This window comes from Natator depressus, chromosome 10, assembly GCF_965152275.1.
Source record: "Natator depressus isolate rNatDep1 chromosome 10, rNatDep2.hap1, whole genome shotgun sequence".
Classification (NCBI taxonomy): Eukaryota; Metazoa; Chordata; order Testudines; family Cheloniidae; genus Natator; species Natator depressus.
Genome location: NC_134243.1, coordinates 16180491 through 16197568, shown reverse-complemented (window position 1 = coordinate 16197568; position 17078 = coordinate 16180491). Strand labels below are relative to the sequence as shown.

The window sequence follows — 17078 nt, the reverse complement described above, 5'->3', positions numbered from 1 at the left end:
TACTGGTTTATTGCTGTTGTCACTGAGAGCTGGTCTCTGGAAGGGTTTATCCATTTGATAAATTGAGAGTAGGTTGCTGGGTGCACCTCATGTTCATAAAATGGATCCTTAATCCTTAATCTTTAATACAGTAGGGCATCCCAGCGACACTGCAGGTCTCAAATGCCATATCCTTTTCATCCACATGGGATATTACGTGCTGGGAATTGCACCCTCATCTTTAGGCCACATCTGTAATAAAGATGAGGGTGAACACTAGTCACGTTCACATTCATTGGCAGCCATTAGCCTGTGGACCGTGCTTTGGCCACTCACGACCTGGGGCTGCAGCTGCTGCAGAATAGCCTGTAAGGTGACACAGATGCACTCTATCTTAAATCACTCCAGAAAGGAATGCTGTGAGCCGGATAATGCTGTATACAAGCTCCCAGAATGATGGCACGAGGGTGTTTATGTTGTAGCAGTTGTTAGTACTGTTTTATGTGTGTCCGTGGTTGTTACAATACCTTCATCTTCCAATAGAAGAAAAGTGTTGGAAGTGTAAGATTAGCCTAATAGAGCCTTTTATTGTGAGGGTGAAAAACAGCTTTTGCCCTGATCAGCTGTGTGGCGTGAAACCCATGATCAGGAGTGACCTTGGGGCTATGGAGAGCACTTATGATGGTGGATGTAATTTAATTAGTACCCCAGTCCGAATGGGATGGGGTGTTAAGTGTCCCAGCTGATGGAATTTATAGCATCTCTTACTTAAAATCCTTGAGTATTAAATTAGAATAAAAATAAACTAAGTCCGGTGTATAAATGTTTTGGCTCATGTTACCTTTGGGGTTGTGTGGGGAAGCCATGTAGCCCAAAGCATGTGATGAGACACTTTTGGACATGTGTGCATTAAGGAAATTCACACTGATGTAGCTAAGCTGGGGCAGACCCCTAACGTAGATGTGCTGTACCAGCATACAGTTTACATCTGTGCATCTTATTTCTGTTTGTTACCAGATTAAACTTCACTGGTCTAAGCCCCTCTTTGCACTAGTGTGAACTGCGCTGATGTAGTCACACCAGTGTGAATTCTCTTGATGCAGACAGGGCTTTAACTTCATTGGAATTTGTGTAAAGCCTGCAAACTTGGCTGGATGAAAGGTGTCTTTTGACCAATGAATGGACGCGTCAGGGCATATACACTCTGTTAAAAATTCTCACTGATAATATTTAGTTGCAATGCATCATAATTAATTATTTCCTCTTTTAATTAACAGCGATGTCCTCTATCCAAAAGATACCTCTAGCCCACACAGTGGAGTCCCTGCAGAAGTGCTTTGCAGGGGAAGAGACTTTGTTGTAAGTATAGATACGCTCTGTTTGTTTTCCAGTGCCAAAACCCAAATAAGATGAAGTTGGCATAACTGACCACATCATTGTTAATCTGTACTGTTCTTCTGTGATCTGCGGTTTGTTCCAAAGAAATAATCTCTAAATTACTCCTGAAGATTTTGTTGAAGGAGTTAAGAGAATCAACATGGAAATATATTGATTGTCACTTGCTAGTCATGTGATTGGTTGATGGGTGTCAATCAGATCTCGGTGTCAGATCATCTACCTAATAAAAACAGTTATCACATTTTAAAATATGACACACAGCCGCCATCATGCTAACCCACTTAATGGCAGGCTCAGCAGAGAGGCTGATGGAGGCTGAACAGCCTATCACCCTCAGAGGTGGTCCCTCTAGGGCAGAACGGAAGGACCTTTGCAGGGAGATGCTAGGGACGCACTGTACTTGCTATGCGTGCCCTGTTGTTCAGTAAAAGGGCTTCGCTCCCAGAGCTGCTGATCTAGCACCTTTCATGAACAGTAAGTGCAAATATAAATTATGAGTACAAGACACACACACTCACAGTCTCTCTCTCTCTCTCTCTCTCTCTCTCTCTCTCTACCTCTCTACCTCTCTCTCTCTCTCTCTCTCTCTCTCTCTCTCTCTCTACCTCTCTCTCTACCTCTCTACCTCTACCTACCTACCCCAGCAGGGAACAGACCTTTTTACCTAGAGACCGCGTTTGTCTTTACAAACAATCTAAGGAGAACTAATCCCAAAATAACTTCAACATTTGCCATGCTCTGTGGCTTCCATCTCTAATGGACAGATACAAGCATGTGTGTGACCCTGTCATTTTCCTATTAGAGCTGATCACTCTGATGTTTACACTCTGCTTAGTTTCTCTTCTGGTCAGCTGCTGTTAGATTAGTCTCTGTGTGAGCCCAAACTGACGGTAATTAAAATTGACTTTCTGACACATCTTGAAAGCTGCTCAATGTGCTGCCATATAGGAGACCCAGATTCAGGGGTAACTCTTATTCCCGGAGGCATGGGAAAGAGGCAGTGCCCGAGAGTATTGCATTTGAAGTTTTGGGGATTCTGGGGACCAAAACCACTACTGCACTTAGCTGAGTAGTGGAGAAGCAGTAATGCTAGGCCCAGAGGAGGTGGCATGTTCAGCAGTCTGGTTGAATAGAGAGTGTCCTGTAGGAAAGCTGGCAGTTTTTGACCTATGAATAGTTGCAAGAAGGGTATGTTCACAATTGTCTCCTTTACTGAAGTCAGTGATAGCTTGTGGTTTTAAAAACGTGTGCGCTAGTGCATTGGGGGCAGCTGTGTCGATTAGTATGTAGGGGGAGAAAAGCTGAAGCACGTGAAAGGACATACAGAAACAGCCCAGTTGCTCATGATTTTTTTACGCCCTAGGCTGTGACAGGGCAGAGAGTGGGGAGGGAGGAATTGGTAGCAACGAGGGTTTAAATTCCTGCCCCCAACCCTCCAAAATGTATTAAAACCTCCATAAACTGAACTGGCCCAAGCTTGTGTGTGTGTGTGTGTGGAGTGGGGGCAGTGGGTAGGAATCTAAGTGGTTATAATGTACTGGTGCAGGCATGCTCACCACACTTCCTTTTACGGTGATGGGTGCTGTAGAAAGGACTAAGAGAGAGGATGGAAGTCCTGCACTGGTTGACATATAAAAAGGATATAAACTTCACTGTTAGTGACAGCTCATGGAGATTTCCTCTTGGGCAAGTGGCAAAACACATGGTTTTGGAGCAGAACATTCCGAGTGCTACCCCTGATGATGCCTGTAAAGTCACAGAATAACAATGAGCTTCCTCAATGTTTGTTAGGTTTTTGTCATGTTTGTGTTTTTTTTTTTAAACCATGTTTAATGTAAATTTCAGAGGATCTAAGTGCAATTTCCGCCACAGCTTCACCGAGGCAAATCTTGGATTTCGCTAGAACTTTTGTTTTTGTGTCCTTTCTTATCATTCAAGGAAAATGTCTACAGAAATAGACCATGCCAGGTCTGTATTTGCCCCAGTTGACCCACTTGCCTGGCTGAGAATTGCCCACCCCTGCATTCTTGAAAGGTTCCTGGTTTCTAGTTATGCCGTTGTCACAACAGTGCATCTGTTCTTTAGTAATGCAGCTTCCTAAAATATGTCTCCCCGCCCCCCCTCTTTATTTCCCCCAGATGTGGAAGTTTACACAGGATCGCTGGGTTGTGCGAAAGGAAGTGGCCACAGTCACAAAAGTGAGTAACAATTTTTTCTAAACCAGAGGCATATGATAAGCAGTGGGAATTGTCAATAGCTGCATTTGTGGCTAATTCATGCTGATGCTTGCCTTTCCTCCTAGCACCGCACATAGCGGTGACCCATTTTACTGCTGACTTTAGGACATTACCTGACACATTTCACTGCTAATTCCCATTATTGCTAACCTAGGACAGTGTTGCTTCAGATGTGTACTGCATAGTGGAGACCGCGAATGCATGATGAATCAAAGCATTCAGCCTCCTCAGGGGAGGGTAGCTCTTAATTGCTTAAGAGCAACTCAGGCACCTGATCGCTGAATCATCTGCTCAAGCACGTTAGTATCTGTAAAGTAAATGGGATTAAAAGTGAAAAAGCACTGTAAGGATTAAAAAAAAAATCACACAAAATAAAATGACAGAATGAGTTAATTTTATGTAGGGATTTAATAATCTTACATTCTGAAATTTTCTAGTGCACTTTGCCAGCGGTGGAGATGGATGTGTACCTAGAGGGTTGCTTCACCTATAGCTGAAATGCAGCCGCCTCTGGGCTTTTAACAGAAACCAAGAAGTCTAAACTTCAGAGAACGCTTAGATATGTGGAATATAATTATCCACAGTGCAGTTTGTTCAGGATATTGGGGATAACTCCCCTAGTTTTGCAAAAAGTGCTGCAGACTGTTTAACTACTGCTTAGCTTTAGGTCCCTTCTGAAATATGGTCCCTCCTGGTACTGACTCAGAGGGAAGACCATCTCCTGTTGAATTGCCAGGATACTGCTTTTCTTGGCAGTCTCCTACCCAAACCTTAATCCAGCCCAACTCTTCTTATTTGGTGATATCACAGCCCAGGTGTGTATGGCTGCAGGTGTGGTTTCCCTGACCTGTTACACTTCTTTCTTTCTTTCAGCTTTGCCCGGAAGATGTGAAGGACTTCTTAGAGCACATGTCTATTGCAAGAATAAACAAAGGCTGGGAATTCTTGCTCCCTTATGATGAAGACTTTGTTAAAAAGCATCCAGATGTGGTTCAGAGGCAGAATATGCTGTGGATGGGCATTCAGGCCAAGTAAATGATTTGCTTTCTTCTGGGGGATAAATTAAAGATGTACAAGTACCAACTGTCCTATGACTATAGATTGTAGCATGGTAGTATTTTGATCTGCACTTCCTCTACATGTCCCTTTTAAAGGGCAGTTGTATGATGGGACTGTTCCATGGTTCCCAATTTCACTGGGCCGTTGACCATCTCCAAATGCTTTAGCCTTTCAAAAATGCCAAAGGAGCTAAAGCCAAAATGTCTGTGTTCGGGTGTAGGAATGCCAAACTAAAAAAAAATACTCTTGTGTATTTTCTCTTGAATTTCAGATTAGAAAAGGTCTATAATCTATTAAAGGAACATTTGACACCAAAGAAACAAGATGGACAATCAGGTATACTAATGGTTAAGATCATTATGAAATATACTCTCCCGTTTGTGTTTCTAGTGTAATTTCTGTGCGTCACTTCTTTTTTGGGGGGAGGGGGGATGAGTCTGCAGTTTCCCTTTTGATTGTTTGGGGCAGATTCTGGGCTACATTAAGGTGAGCTTAAACCACCAGGGTGGGACAAGGCAACCTTAAAACTGCCATATAGGCACAACTGAGGATTCCCCAGCGCAGAGGAATCCATGCGTGTAATAGACTCTACTTCCTCATTAAGGGCAGCGCAGTTGTCAGAGTTATTCTCACCATTGTGATAGCCCCATAGTTTATAAACCAGTGGAAATTAGCAGTTTCCCTACTCTGTTCTGCCATGGGTGATGGTTAAGCTATTAGTGAAGAATTAGTTTAACAGGGGGTCTAAGGAGGTACAAGGCCTTCTCTTTTCAAGGTGATTCTCCACCATTGCAGCCAGTGAAAGTTTAAAGCAGCTGTTCTGTAATCATAAGAGGTTATGAAAACTGGAGATTCCGGGAGTTTGAGCTAAGTACTTGGTTATTTACCAGACATTGGAGTCCATGGAGACTGCAAGCAGAACTGACAAATGGACACATGAATACATTTCAATACCCTCTATCTTATCTGCTGGGAAGGATTAGGTGTTGGGTTATTTGGAAAAGAATTAGTAGGCCTAATGGCATAGAAGATAAGTATGTGCTGAGTATGTGCATGCAGTTTACTATAAAACATAGTGTACTTTATCTTACTCCCTTGGTACTGAAGCTTGCAATTCCTCTGTCACACCCCCATTTGCTGAGAATGGATGTACAAAGGTGGCCGGGATTAGGGAGGGAGAGGACTCCCCATTTCCAGACTCCGTAGTTACTACAGAAAAGGGGTTCTCAATCTCTTTCATGCTGTGGACCATATCCTAATAGAGAAGGTCTGCTGGATTCACCACCTTCCCTCTGATCAGCGGTCACTCAAATCACTTTCCCATCCATTCTCCCATTTGCAAGCATGCAACATCCTGTGTGGTAGCTATAGCAATTGCTGCAGCTGGTTTTCTCCTTGCAGCAATTCTATGGGCATCCAGCCTCTCTTGAAAAATCTTCTCTTAGAAAGATGTCAGGAGTCTAGGGGTGCAAGCAGAAATGTGTGTGCAGTTGTATGTGCAATTCCTGATTCACACAGGGCTCTAAGACTCACACAAGCATGTTTTCCCGTGGCCGTGGGCTTGATACTTCTGAAAAGTCAAGCCCTAAGTATCTTGCTAGCAGTTATTGAAATTTTTCTCTGCTTGTTCAATTATTTTAAAAACAAAATCTAGTCTGAAATCACTTTGGGGTCTTGGATCTCTGGAGTAAACTTTGTTCAGTGCCGTTAATTCACTAAGGTCTGTTTAATAAATATACTGTAGAATTAATGTCCAAGATTCTCTAACAGTGTTTTACTCTTATATCTTACTAGCTCACCCACTTCTGGTTTCTGGGGAACAAAGGGTCAGTATGGCTAAAGCAAAAGTCAAACAGAACTATGGGCTGCTGGAGAAAGAGTTACAAAAGAAAAAGGCAGAGAGCAAAGCAAATGACTCTCCATCCAAGATGGATATTTCCAATGTCTGCATTAAAGAGGAGCCTTTGAGCGACGAGGAGCCTATGGACGCGTCCACCTATGAGAGTATGAACAATGGCATGGTCAATGGGATCCATTCAGAGGAAAACTCCATGGACTCGTTAAACGGCCACTTGCCAGGCGGGTGTATGGATCGAGTTGCACAGGAACTGAAAGCGTTTGTGATGAAGACGTTTAAGAAACAGTTTGTTCTTACTCTGAGTGAGCTTAAACGGTTATTTAATCTTCACTTAGCCAGTCTGCCCCCGGGACACACGTTGTTTAGTGGCATTTCAGACAAAATGTTACAAGACATGGTATTGGACACTGGCTGCAAACAGATTTTGGTGCCTGTAAGTATCCTCTTTATATTGTACACGTCGGGAAGGGCACACGTGCTGAGTGGCTGGGGTGCTTTTAAACATACTGTGACCTACACAGTGCATCCACACTGTGTGGCTGGGACAGATATCCCTCTGAGCAGCTGCCTCTCGGCCCATTGAAGATGGGGCTTTGGCTGGCTGACTTCCTGCTTCCCACAATCCTTGCTTGAGTGCTGGCCCCCTACAGTGCTCTCCTGGTCCGCATAAAGGAACTCATAGGTACAGCTTCCTATGGACTGGACCCCAGTGCTTCACTACTTGTTATCCTCACGATTCCATGAAGCAGTCTGAAGTGATCCAAATCCCAGGTCCATTTGCCGTAGCCAGGGCTGTACAAGCTCCCTGTTCTCAGGGCTGCTGTGGAAGGAACAATGGTATCTGTTATCTCAGGGGCGCAGGACACACCTGGCAATACAACAAGTGGCTGGGAACAATATAGCAGGAGTTACATGCTGTGTCTGTGCCACGTTCCTTTGGTCACCGGCTGTTAAATTTCCTTTTCTTGTAGGCGTTTCTGTGGCTGCTATAAAGACAGGGAAATGTTTGTATGTTTGAGAGCTAGGACTTCCTGCAGCACTGTGTGAAGATAGCTCAATTAGTGGAGGGAAGAGAGCTACCATTGTAGTGAATGCAGAGAGAGCCTAAGGGTGAAACCAGTTTACAAGCCAGGTAGCAGTCCTGGTCAGTTTGCAGCTAGGGAGAGAACTTTCAGTCCACTGCCTTTTGGGGGAGAGAAAAAGAGAAGGGACAGCTGCTTGAAAGAGGAGGCAGGACAAAGTTCAGGAGGAGGACTGAGTGAGGGGAGCAGGAAATAATTCAGAAGTAGTACTAGAGCATGGGAATTAAGTCTCAGCTAAGGAACAAGGCCTGTTGCGGGGAGGTAGGAATACTATAGTATGGTGGCCATGCATGGTAGGTATACAGTGTGGCAGCTGGGAGGTAAGTAATGGACTTGAAATGCTTCTAGAGAAAGTCCCCAATTAAATGATTTCTTCTCCCTTCTGCCCGGTGACTTCTAAATCCCTGCTCATCCTGGCTGGTTTTCCACCTGGAGCCTCGTCCTGTGGCTGTTTCAGGGTCTTGCTTTCTTTCATGTGATGTGGCTGCACATACTGCGAATGTTAATTAGCTGAGGCCATTGCTGGTGCGGTCACTTCAGGTTGGGTTGGTTTTGAAACTTTGTAAATTACTTCATTATATTATTACTTAACCTTCGTGGGGAAGGAGGTGAACATACTGTTTTTTAAAAAACAACTCCTGAGGAAGCTGGACAGCGAGAGGGAATTGCCTCTCTCCTGTGGAACATGTAAGAGAAGAAGCTTTAAATATAGAACCTGACTTAAAGCCAGACATTCCCTACTGAAGGGACGGTGTGGAGGCTTTTAGGCCCATCCAGCCCACCAGAGCGTGGCATCTGTTGTCTAATGTTGGCTGCAAGCGCATTGGTCGTTCCTAGAAGCACACGGCTTATCATGAGCCTTGTTGCAAATCCCACTATTTAGATAAAGGGACCCTGCACTGCTGCAATCACCAGCGTAAATCCTTTCCACCGGGAGCCCCTTCCCCTATCTCTCGCAGAGGGGGTTGAGATTAGTTGTGGTGTGTTTACACTCACCAAACACTCCATGTGGACATAGGGCTTTCTTGGGCATGGGTTGCATCCCTTGGTGGATCCGTTGGAACCCAAGACCTTCTTAGCAGTGCAAGGACCTTTCATTTTATCACTTGATGCAATAATTACATGTTAATTTTCTGTAATGAAGTTGCTCCAGTGATTAAAAACTAATGAACTGAGGTAATGAAAACAAGGTCCTCCAGGAGGGGTGCAGTCAAGCTGCCACATCACAGAAAATGCATTGCTAAAAACTTGGTTAAAGCCTTTACCAGTTCTCTCCCATAGAAATGAAGGATTTATTGACTCTGACCCGATGCGCTTAGAGTGCAAGTTAGTCTAATGGTTGCTGTGTCTTTGTACTAGAATCCACTGAGACGCCGCTTGCTGCAATCGAAGCCGTTAGGCACCTATTGCGGAGGTACTTTGCTTGCACATACTTGGTAGCATTGTAATATCTTCAAGCCAGAAGAAATGCTCCGTCATTAGCACAGTGGTGGGATCCAGAGAGCGAGTCTTGGGTAGACCTGCACTTGAATGCAATTGGCTGTTGTTTCCTTTAACCTAAGATTCCAGGCAATCTGACAGTCCAGGACAGGCTAGGGCAAGGGAAAGGAAGCCTTGAACAAATAGTTTTGCTGCATAGTCACATTCAGCACTCACACTTGAAGTCAGCCTCTGTTTGAAGTTCCACAGTGCCATGGGGAGGATGTTTGCACACAAGGAAAATCCATTAACCTCTTTGAGTAGTGGCACCCTTCTCCCTCTTAGGGTTGCTGCCTTCCCTCACTAGGATCCCTTCCTAGGTCTTTGAAGGGCACTGGAGGGCCATTCCACCTTCCTTGTGTCTTGATGGAAGCCCTCTAGGAAGGACTGCTGGCCTCTGCCCAAATCCTGAGGCGAGTCGATGTACTGGGATTAGCAGGAGAGTGAGATGATCTTGGTAATAGTGTCTTGCAGACGCTTCACAAAGGGGGAAGATGAGAAGTTTGTATTTACTTATTTATTTTTAACTCCCAGTCATCTGTTTCCTTGGAGGCATTCCGGCTGCTGAGGCTTCGTAAAACCACATTGGCTTAGAACCAGAGTTTCTGAATGGCCAAGATAAATGCAGGCGTGGTAGTGTGATTGGGTCAGGGAAAGAGCATCTTGCAGTACAGGTCTGTTTCAGAGCTCTGTCAGACAAAGGAGAGCAAGTGATATGTAACACACTGTTGGAATAAACACTTCTTGCTCCACGCATTGTCCCTCTCTCAGGCCTTGACCATAACTCATTTTCCTGTGAGAATCTGATGTGGGATATGCATACCATAGGAGGCCAGCCTTTATTAGCCAGCATTCCTTTGAGGAGAGAAAAGTCTGAAGTGTCAAGAGATTCTAAAGTTTATTAAAATGTACATGATGTGTCTCACAATATTGGAGCAATGCAGGATTCTGAGCTGCTAATCTCACCAGGTAGCTCCTACCAAACAACAACTTTCCTCTTTACAGTAAGAGTACAGATTAAGTGTGAATGTAAAGACTAGGATTTCTGGCACAGTCATCCAGGGCTTTCATCTAAGCCTGTGAGGGGTGGGAGGAAAGGTATGTTTTGTACCGGCTAACCATTAAGTGTGACAAGAAATGGAATGGAACAAATGATCATCCCTGTGCCATAGGGTAGGGGATCTGAATGGGCTTGTTCGCCTCTGATGGTTGATTTTGAAAATTAGGTTGTCATTGGCAAGGAATGAATTATTAGTGACCTGAAGGAGGAAGTATGTCAAGAGTGAGAGCTTGCTCTGAGGGAAGATGTTGGGGCTAAGAGAGAGGTTTTTTTATTTTTCCATGTAAGCATTTGTATGGCGTGTGAGTGGTGAGATGGGGGCTGCTGCATCGCTTGTGAGGTGGAGAGCGGCATGAGGGCATGGCAGCTGAGAAAAACCAAAGGCTTGTTTCCCTGTGTGGGTGCTTGAAATTAAAAGTGTTTCATTTTCTGAATCTGCAATAAGCAAGTGCCTGGCTTCACAAGCAGTTTACTGTTCACTCTTGTGGGATTGTGTAGCCTGCCCACAAGACAGAAATGATGGGTGTTTCAGCAATGCCATATTTTTCCCTCACCCTGTGTTGGGTAAAGTTTTCCCATGCTTTTGGTGGCTCCAGGAGTGACAATTGAATACCTGTCTAGTCTAATCTAATCTGTCTACTGTATCTATTTATTTATTTATTTATTTATTTATTTTATTTATTTATGTGTATAACTGTAGCACCTAGGCACCCTAAAAACTGCCATAGTCAATGTAAAAAACTTCTAGAAAGAGTGAAATCCTACTTCGTGCAATAGCAGAGAACAGCTCAGAGCAACTTTTAGCATAGAAGCAAATGTGTCTGTCAGTCGCTGCTTATAGAGAGAACTAAATGTTTTGTTGCCATGAAATAGCCTTTAACATTCAAGCACTGGCATTGCTCTTCAGTGTTTAGCAGTTGCATCCAAAGGGTGAAATCCCCCCACTGCCCATGCCTCGGTGGCAGAGAGCCTGCACAAGCCCTGTGTGCTAGTTAATTCCCACTTACACTCTCAAAACAAAGTTTAAGCAGTTCATAGGCACTGTGGTTGGACCCTTAGTGCATGAGTGAATTTCACTAATAGTGAATAAAGGTGCTGATCAAACATGGCTTTGGCTTAATTGGGGCAATATAAGGCTGCTGAAGTGTTCCTGGAGCTTCCAACATTCACTCATTGAAGATGATTTGTTTTAACAGCCTGTAACTAAAATTAAAGCAACCACCCTGACTGGTGCAAACTGTTCTTAGTTTCCCCCACAGATTCATGCTGTTTCACCGGACGAATTAAAGGTTTATGCACTTTGGGAAGCTGGTGACATTTACGACCAGGTAAAGGCAAACATGGCTGTAAATCTAGCCAAGTCATTCCCAGATTACTGGTTGCTGGGAGCTTGGTATTATTTGCATTCTTGCTTTTAAAAGTGATACAACGGGCTGTCTCCCCCTCTCCCATGACCCCACTCTCCACCCCCTTGGAGTCTGTGGTTTCCAGTGCCAAGCTACTCCAAGCTGGGAGGCAGTGCTCAGTCCACAGAAGTGATGATTGCTTAACTGGGGTATGGGAGAGCGGACAGAAGCAATAACATACGCTGCTCATTAAACACTAGTGTAAATAGCTTTGTAGACGTGAGTAGCACCAGTTTGCTGCTCCATTCAAACCAGGCCTTAGAGCATATTAAACTGTTCCTTGCTGTTTAAAAAGTCAGCATTATCCAATAGTTACCCTATGGTGATACCTGAGAGGTCTGAATTTCCTTATAGCTAGAATGGGAAGTAACTGTGGCACTTGTGGGCATCCACTGACTTTTTGTCACTACTGTAAATTGAGAGTAATGGGACATAAGGAAGCAGAAAGTCCATGCTCACAATATAAAACAATTTTCACAGGAAAGACCCACAGCAGCATGCTCTAGATGTTCGTTATAGAGAATCTAGTCCAGTGAAGTGAGCAGAAGGCCAGGAACTCCTGAGTTCTAAGCTTAGCTCAAATTCTAGCTCCATTAATTAAACTGTCTCTGCCTCAGTTTCTCTCTGTATAAGGGAGATAATACCTTCCTCAGAAGGGTGTTGCAGGACTTAATTAGCTAACGTTTATACAATGGTTTGAATACAGAAATACACTGTACATGCTAAGTATCATTCTTATACTTGCTATAGTTCTAGCATGCTAGTATGGGACTGTTTGGAGAGGGATTTGCTAAGGAAGATTTCTTTAACGCAGTTCAGTGAACGTGTTGTGCCAAATGATGTACCTAAAAGCTTGTTTGGAGCCGACGGTGGTTTTCTTGTTTCATGTTTGGAAATATAATGCAGATAATTTTTCTCTTGTGTGTTAAAATAAACTTTTGTTTTAAAGCATCGGCAGGTTTTGCTTAAAATCTTTACCAAAAATTATCGAGTGCGCAGGAACGTCATCCAGCATCAGTTGAGCCAAGAATGTGGAGAGGATCTAAATAAACAGGATGTGGATAGAGTGATAAAGGTAATGCATCAGGTTAAAAATCATGTACAAAGCTCCTGTTTAACGGTGGTTTTGATACAGTCAGTACCAGAGCTTTTAATATATTGGCTTCACAGAAAGGACCAGATTCTATCTGGAGTTACACAAAATGATGGTATTGTTAGCGTGGTTTCTGTTTTCACGTGGATAGGGCCTTATTTTCAATCTGTTTGATATAAAATATACTTGTTACAGTCTTCCTTTTTTGCCAAAGGGCACTGACTTTTGAATCCATCATCATATGGTGTTATCCCAACAAATCTTTTTCTGATGTGGGCTAACAATGAATACAAAGTGTAATAAATGTACTTTCATGATTATTATTAAACGGTATTGTGTTAAACATTAAGGGGAAAATTTTCAGCATGACCTGTTGTGAGCTTAGACATGGGATTTCCATTAACATTAACAAAAGTTGGGAAGCACAGTCCCCACACATCAAATTAAAAATACATCCTCTTACTCTCAAGGAGAGCTTACAGTTACCTAGGCAGCAATCAGCAACAACAACAAAACCCTTTATCAGTTAAAACATTTTATGAAAGAATGTTTACCAGTTTAACCCTCATGTATGCTCTGCCTTTGAAAGAGCCACCCATTGTTTCTAAGGTGTTGCGAGACATACAGGGAATGTCTGGAGGGCAATACAGGCGTTGATTAACATGTATTAAAGTGGTATGGTGTTGCTAAATAGAAATCCACCAACTCCTGTAACTTTTAAATAATTATTGCTAGGAATTGGGTCACTCTGGCCCTAATTTCAGTAAATTATGTGTTTAAATACTTTGCAGAATCCAGACCTGTATTGTAGATTTAATTGTGCATTGGAAAGATTAGGGTTCTGTTGCTTTGATAATATGCAGTTTGGCTTTATTCAGTGTCTCTGGTCTTGATTAGAAGAGTCTGGTCTTAATATTCAAGATAAACCTAAAGCATGTTGAGCCTGTTTAGTTTAACACACACTGCTGGTGCAGGCAGATTTTTAAGAAGATAGGTGTGCCTAAACATTGACTATAACTAGGAGTGCCCAAACAACATATGTGCACATTTTCATGATGCAGCTATTTAAGGAGTGTATCTGCGTAGGAAGTAAATGCACTTTAAGCCACACAGCTTGTGCATCTGTATCACATGCCCAGAACTGGTGCGGGGTGGTGTCTGTCTTCATTTTCCCCTGAATACAAGTGAGTCAGAGCAGTGCATGAAAGAATCAGGAATAAGTCTGGAACGTATGATTAAAATCTTGGTCTGCAGATATGTCAACCCCTCTTTTCAGCTTGCTAGTTTCCTTTCTTTAACATTGAGTAATTGCAGTGTACTAGGCTTCTGTGGTCTGAAAGGTCTAGTACAGGGGCGGGCAAAATTTTTGGCCTGAGGGCCACATCTGGGTGGGGAAATTGCATGCGGGGCAGGGGGTTGGGGTGTCATGTGCAGGAAGGGGCTCAGGGCAAGGGGTTGGGGTAGAGGAGGGGTGCATGAGGGGGCTCAGGGAAGGGGGTTGGGGTGCAAGGTGCAGCAGGGGCTCAGGGCAGGGGGTTGGGGTGCAGGGAGGGGTGAGGGCTATGGCAGGGGGCTCAGGGCAGGGAGTTGGGGTCAGGGTGCAGCAGGGGGCTCAGGGCAGGGAGTTGGGGTGTGGGGTGCGGGAGGGGTTCAGGCTCCGGCCTGGCGCCGCTTACCTGGAGTGGCTCCGGGGTGGCAGCTGCATGCACTGGGGCTAGGGCAGGTTCCTGGCCCCGCGCCGCTCCCAGAAACGGCTGGCACCGTGTTCCTTCGGCCCCTGGGGGGGCGGGCAGAGAGCTCTGTGCATTGCTCTTGCCTGTGGCTACTTCCCCCAAAGCTCCCATTGGCCGTGGTTCCTAGTTCCCAGCCAATGGGAGCTTCGGGGAAGGTACTCATAGGCAAGACTAACGCATGGAGCCCTCTGCCCCCTTCTGCAGAGATGTGGTGCCAGTAAGAGGCGTGGGGCCCGTGGCGCCACTGGGGTGGCAATGCTGCGGGCTGGATCCAGCCCACAAGCCATAGTTTGCCCACCCCGGTCTAGTAACTTACAACAAAACAAAAACTCCTTTCCCTTAAAGCTGTGTGTTTTCAGTCATTAGGGGTACGTCAGCTCTTGTTGAATTTACCTACCGTAGAGTGTGTGTAAAATGAAAATTCAATACTGTTGATGCTCACTAAAAACAAAACACACTTTAGTTCATGTAGATGCCTCAGGTATCCTGAAAATATTTGTCAGGTGTGTGGTTAATAATAATTTGGTCAAAATATAATCCAGTGGTTTAACAGTTTAACTCTGAAAGGGTTTGATTCTGCACTGTTGCCTTTGGTGATTGGCTGTTCTTTCCTTTGTTTGGCTGACCACCCCCAACAAACACACACACACAAATTGTGTAACTAACATGTTCCCATCACATTGTTCACTCTGCTTGTGTGGTTCTATCCCTTACCACCCACTCTGTGTCTGTCTTGTCTGTTTAGATTGTATGCTCTTTGGGCAGTCAACCTGTGGAACTCGTTGCCGGGGGATGTTGTGAAGGCCAAAACTATAACAGGGTTCAAAAAAGAATTACATAAGAACAACCATACTGGATCAGACCAAAGTCCATCTAGCCCAGTATCTTGTCCTCCGACAGTGGCCAATGCCAGGTGCCCCAGAGGGAATGAACAGAACAGTTAATCATCAAGTAATCCATCCCCCGTTGCCCATTCCTGGCTTCTGGCAAACAGAGGCTCGGGACACCATCCCTGTCCATCCTGGCTAATAGCCATTGATGGATCTATCCTCCATGAACTTTAGTTCTTTTTTGAACCCTGTTTATAGTCTTGGCCTTCACAACATCTTCTGGCAAGGAGTTCCACGGGTTGACTGTGCGTTGTGTGAAAAACTGTGTGTTGTGTGAAAAGTTCATGGAGGATAGGTTCATCAATGGCTATTAGCCAGGATGGTCAGGGTTGCAACCCCATGCTCTGGGTGTCCCTAAGACTCTGATTAGCAGACGTTGGGATTGTATGGGAAGGGATAGATCCCTTGTTCATTCCCTCTGAAGCATCTGGCGTCGGCCACTGTCATAAGACCGGATACTGAGCTAGATGGACCATTGGTCTGAGCCAGGATGGCCATTCTTATGTAGGGACTGGCTGCTACTCTGTGTTTGTATAGCACCTACTACAATGGGACCCTGTTCTTGGTTGGTCTTTAGGGACAATCATAACAATAAATTACAGCTTCAAAAGGCCCAGTTCAACCGATGGGTTGCAATCTTGCAACCCTTACTTGTGGAATTAGTCCTATTAGGATTGCTGGATCCCATCCCATGGTTTAACTAGTCTGTTCTGAGCCATGTGAAAAGTTTGAATTGATCTGGTATTCCTAGTACCATCATAGTTAAGGTAGGGTTCATGGGCCAGATTCTGCCCTGCTGTAAATGGGTACAATATGTGCACCAATGTTGCTACTATACACTTTTGATTTTTACATTTTGTGTCTGCTTCTTGGAATCTGTTGTGATTTGGGAGCTTTCTGCCTCTAAGGCTGATCAGTAATCTCTAACACTAGACTTTTCAGCATTAGTAACTGCTTTTCCCATTCTCCCCAGGACTGCTGTGTAAGCCATGCTGGAATGTGGTACCTTAAAGGGACAGTGCAGTCTTGACAACAGTGGTGAGCTTTTCATTCCGTTATCTCCAGGACAGAGGAGGAAAACTGCAGTGGGCATAGACAGAATAATGCCTTTGCTTCAGGGAGCAAGGGGAGAATCTGACCTACTTGTGGCCACATGGGCACTGCAGAAAGACGGTTAGTGAGGTCAACATTCACGCACTTGTTTGCATGGCCGCCTAAACACAAAGAGCATCTAGGAAGAAAATGTGGGACCCTATCTGCAATTTGATGAATTTGGGATTCCTAATGTATTTTGCTTCTCATTATTTCATTCTAATAAAATAAAAACATATACTGACACAGACATGATGGAAAATCATGGTCTAATATTTTATTTTGTAATTAATGCCAATAAATGGTAAGTCTTTTGTTTACAAACATCCAACTTTTCTTATATGCCTAGCAGGTCATGATGTAGTCTGCGTGTTAAAGCACTCCCTCTTCCCACTTAAACAAACCTATGAATGCTCATGAAAATTTTGTATGCACCTGGGTTTCAGGGGAAAAATCCCTGTCTTTAACATTGTACTAATTATACATAGCAAAAACAGTCTCACCAATTGTTTACATGACACAAATTGTTTTCAAAAGTAATTACATATAAAGCAGATGTAGTGTATTCTACTTGATTTTTTTTTGCATAACTAGATGCAGGTACAACAAGGTAAGTAACCTTATGCACCATCTGAAAGGTGTCCAACTGTAGTTATCACATTTGGTGATGTAAAATCTATATTTTATGTAACTTTTTCAAATAAAATTTTAT

At 44.0% G+C, this 17078-nt stretch overlaps 1 protein-coding gene across 1 annotated transcript in view; it reads left to right on the top strand.

Moving 5' to 3' along the window:
- POLR3E (RNA polymerase III subunit E) overlaps window positions 1-17078 on the top strand; it is a 38832-nt gene extending 21754 nt beyond the window's left edge. Inside the window, exons 14-21 of the mRNA XM_074965308.1 lie at window positions 1257-1338; window positions 3516-3575; window positions 4488-4645; window positions 4945-5009; window positions 6468-6964; window positions 11400-11480; window positions 12508-12633; window positions 16248-17078. Coding sequence (XP_074821409.1) covers window positions 1257-1338; window positions 3516-3575; window positions 4488-4645; window positions 4945-5009; window positions 6468-6964; window positions 11400-11480; window positions 12508-12633; window positions 16248-16304 — 1126 coding nt within the window. The 3' untranslated portion in view covers window positions 16305-17078. The remainder of the gene's footprint in view (window positions 1-1256; window positions 1339-3515; window positions 3576-4487; window positions 4646-4944; window positions 5010-6467; window positions 6965-11399; window positions 11481-12507; window positions 12634-16247) is intronic.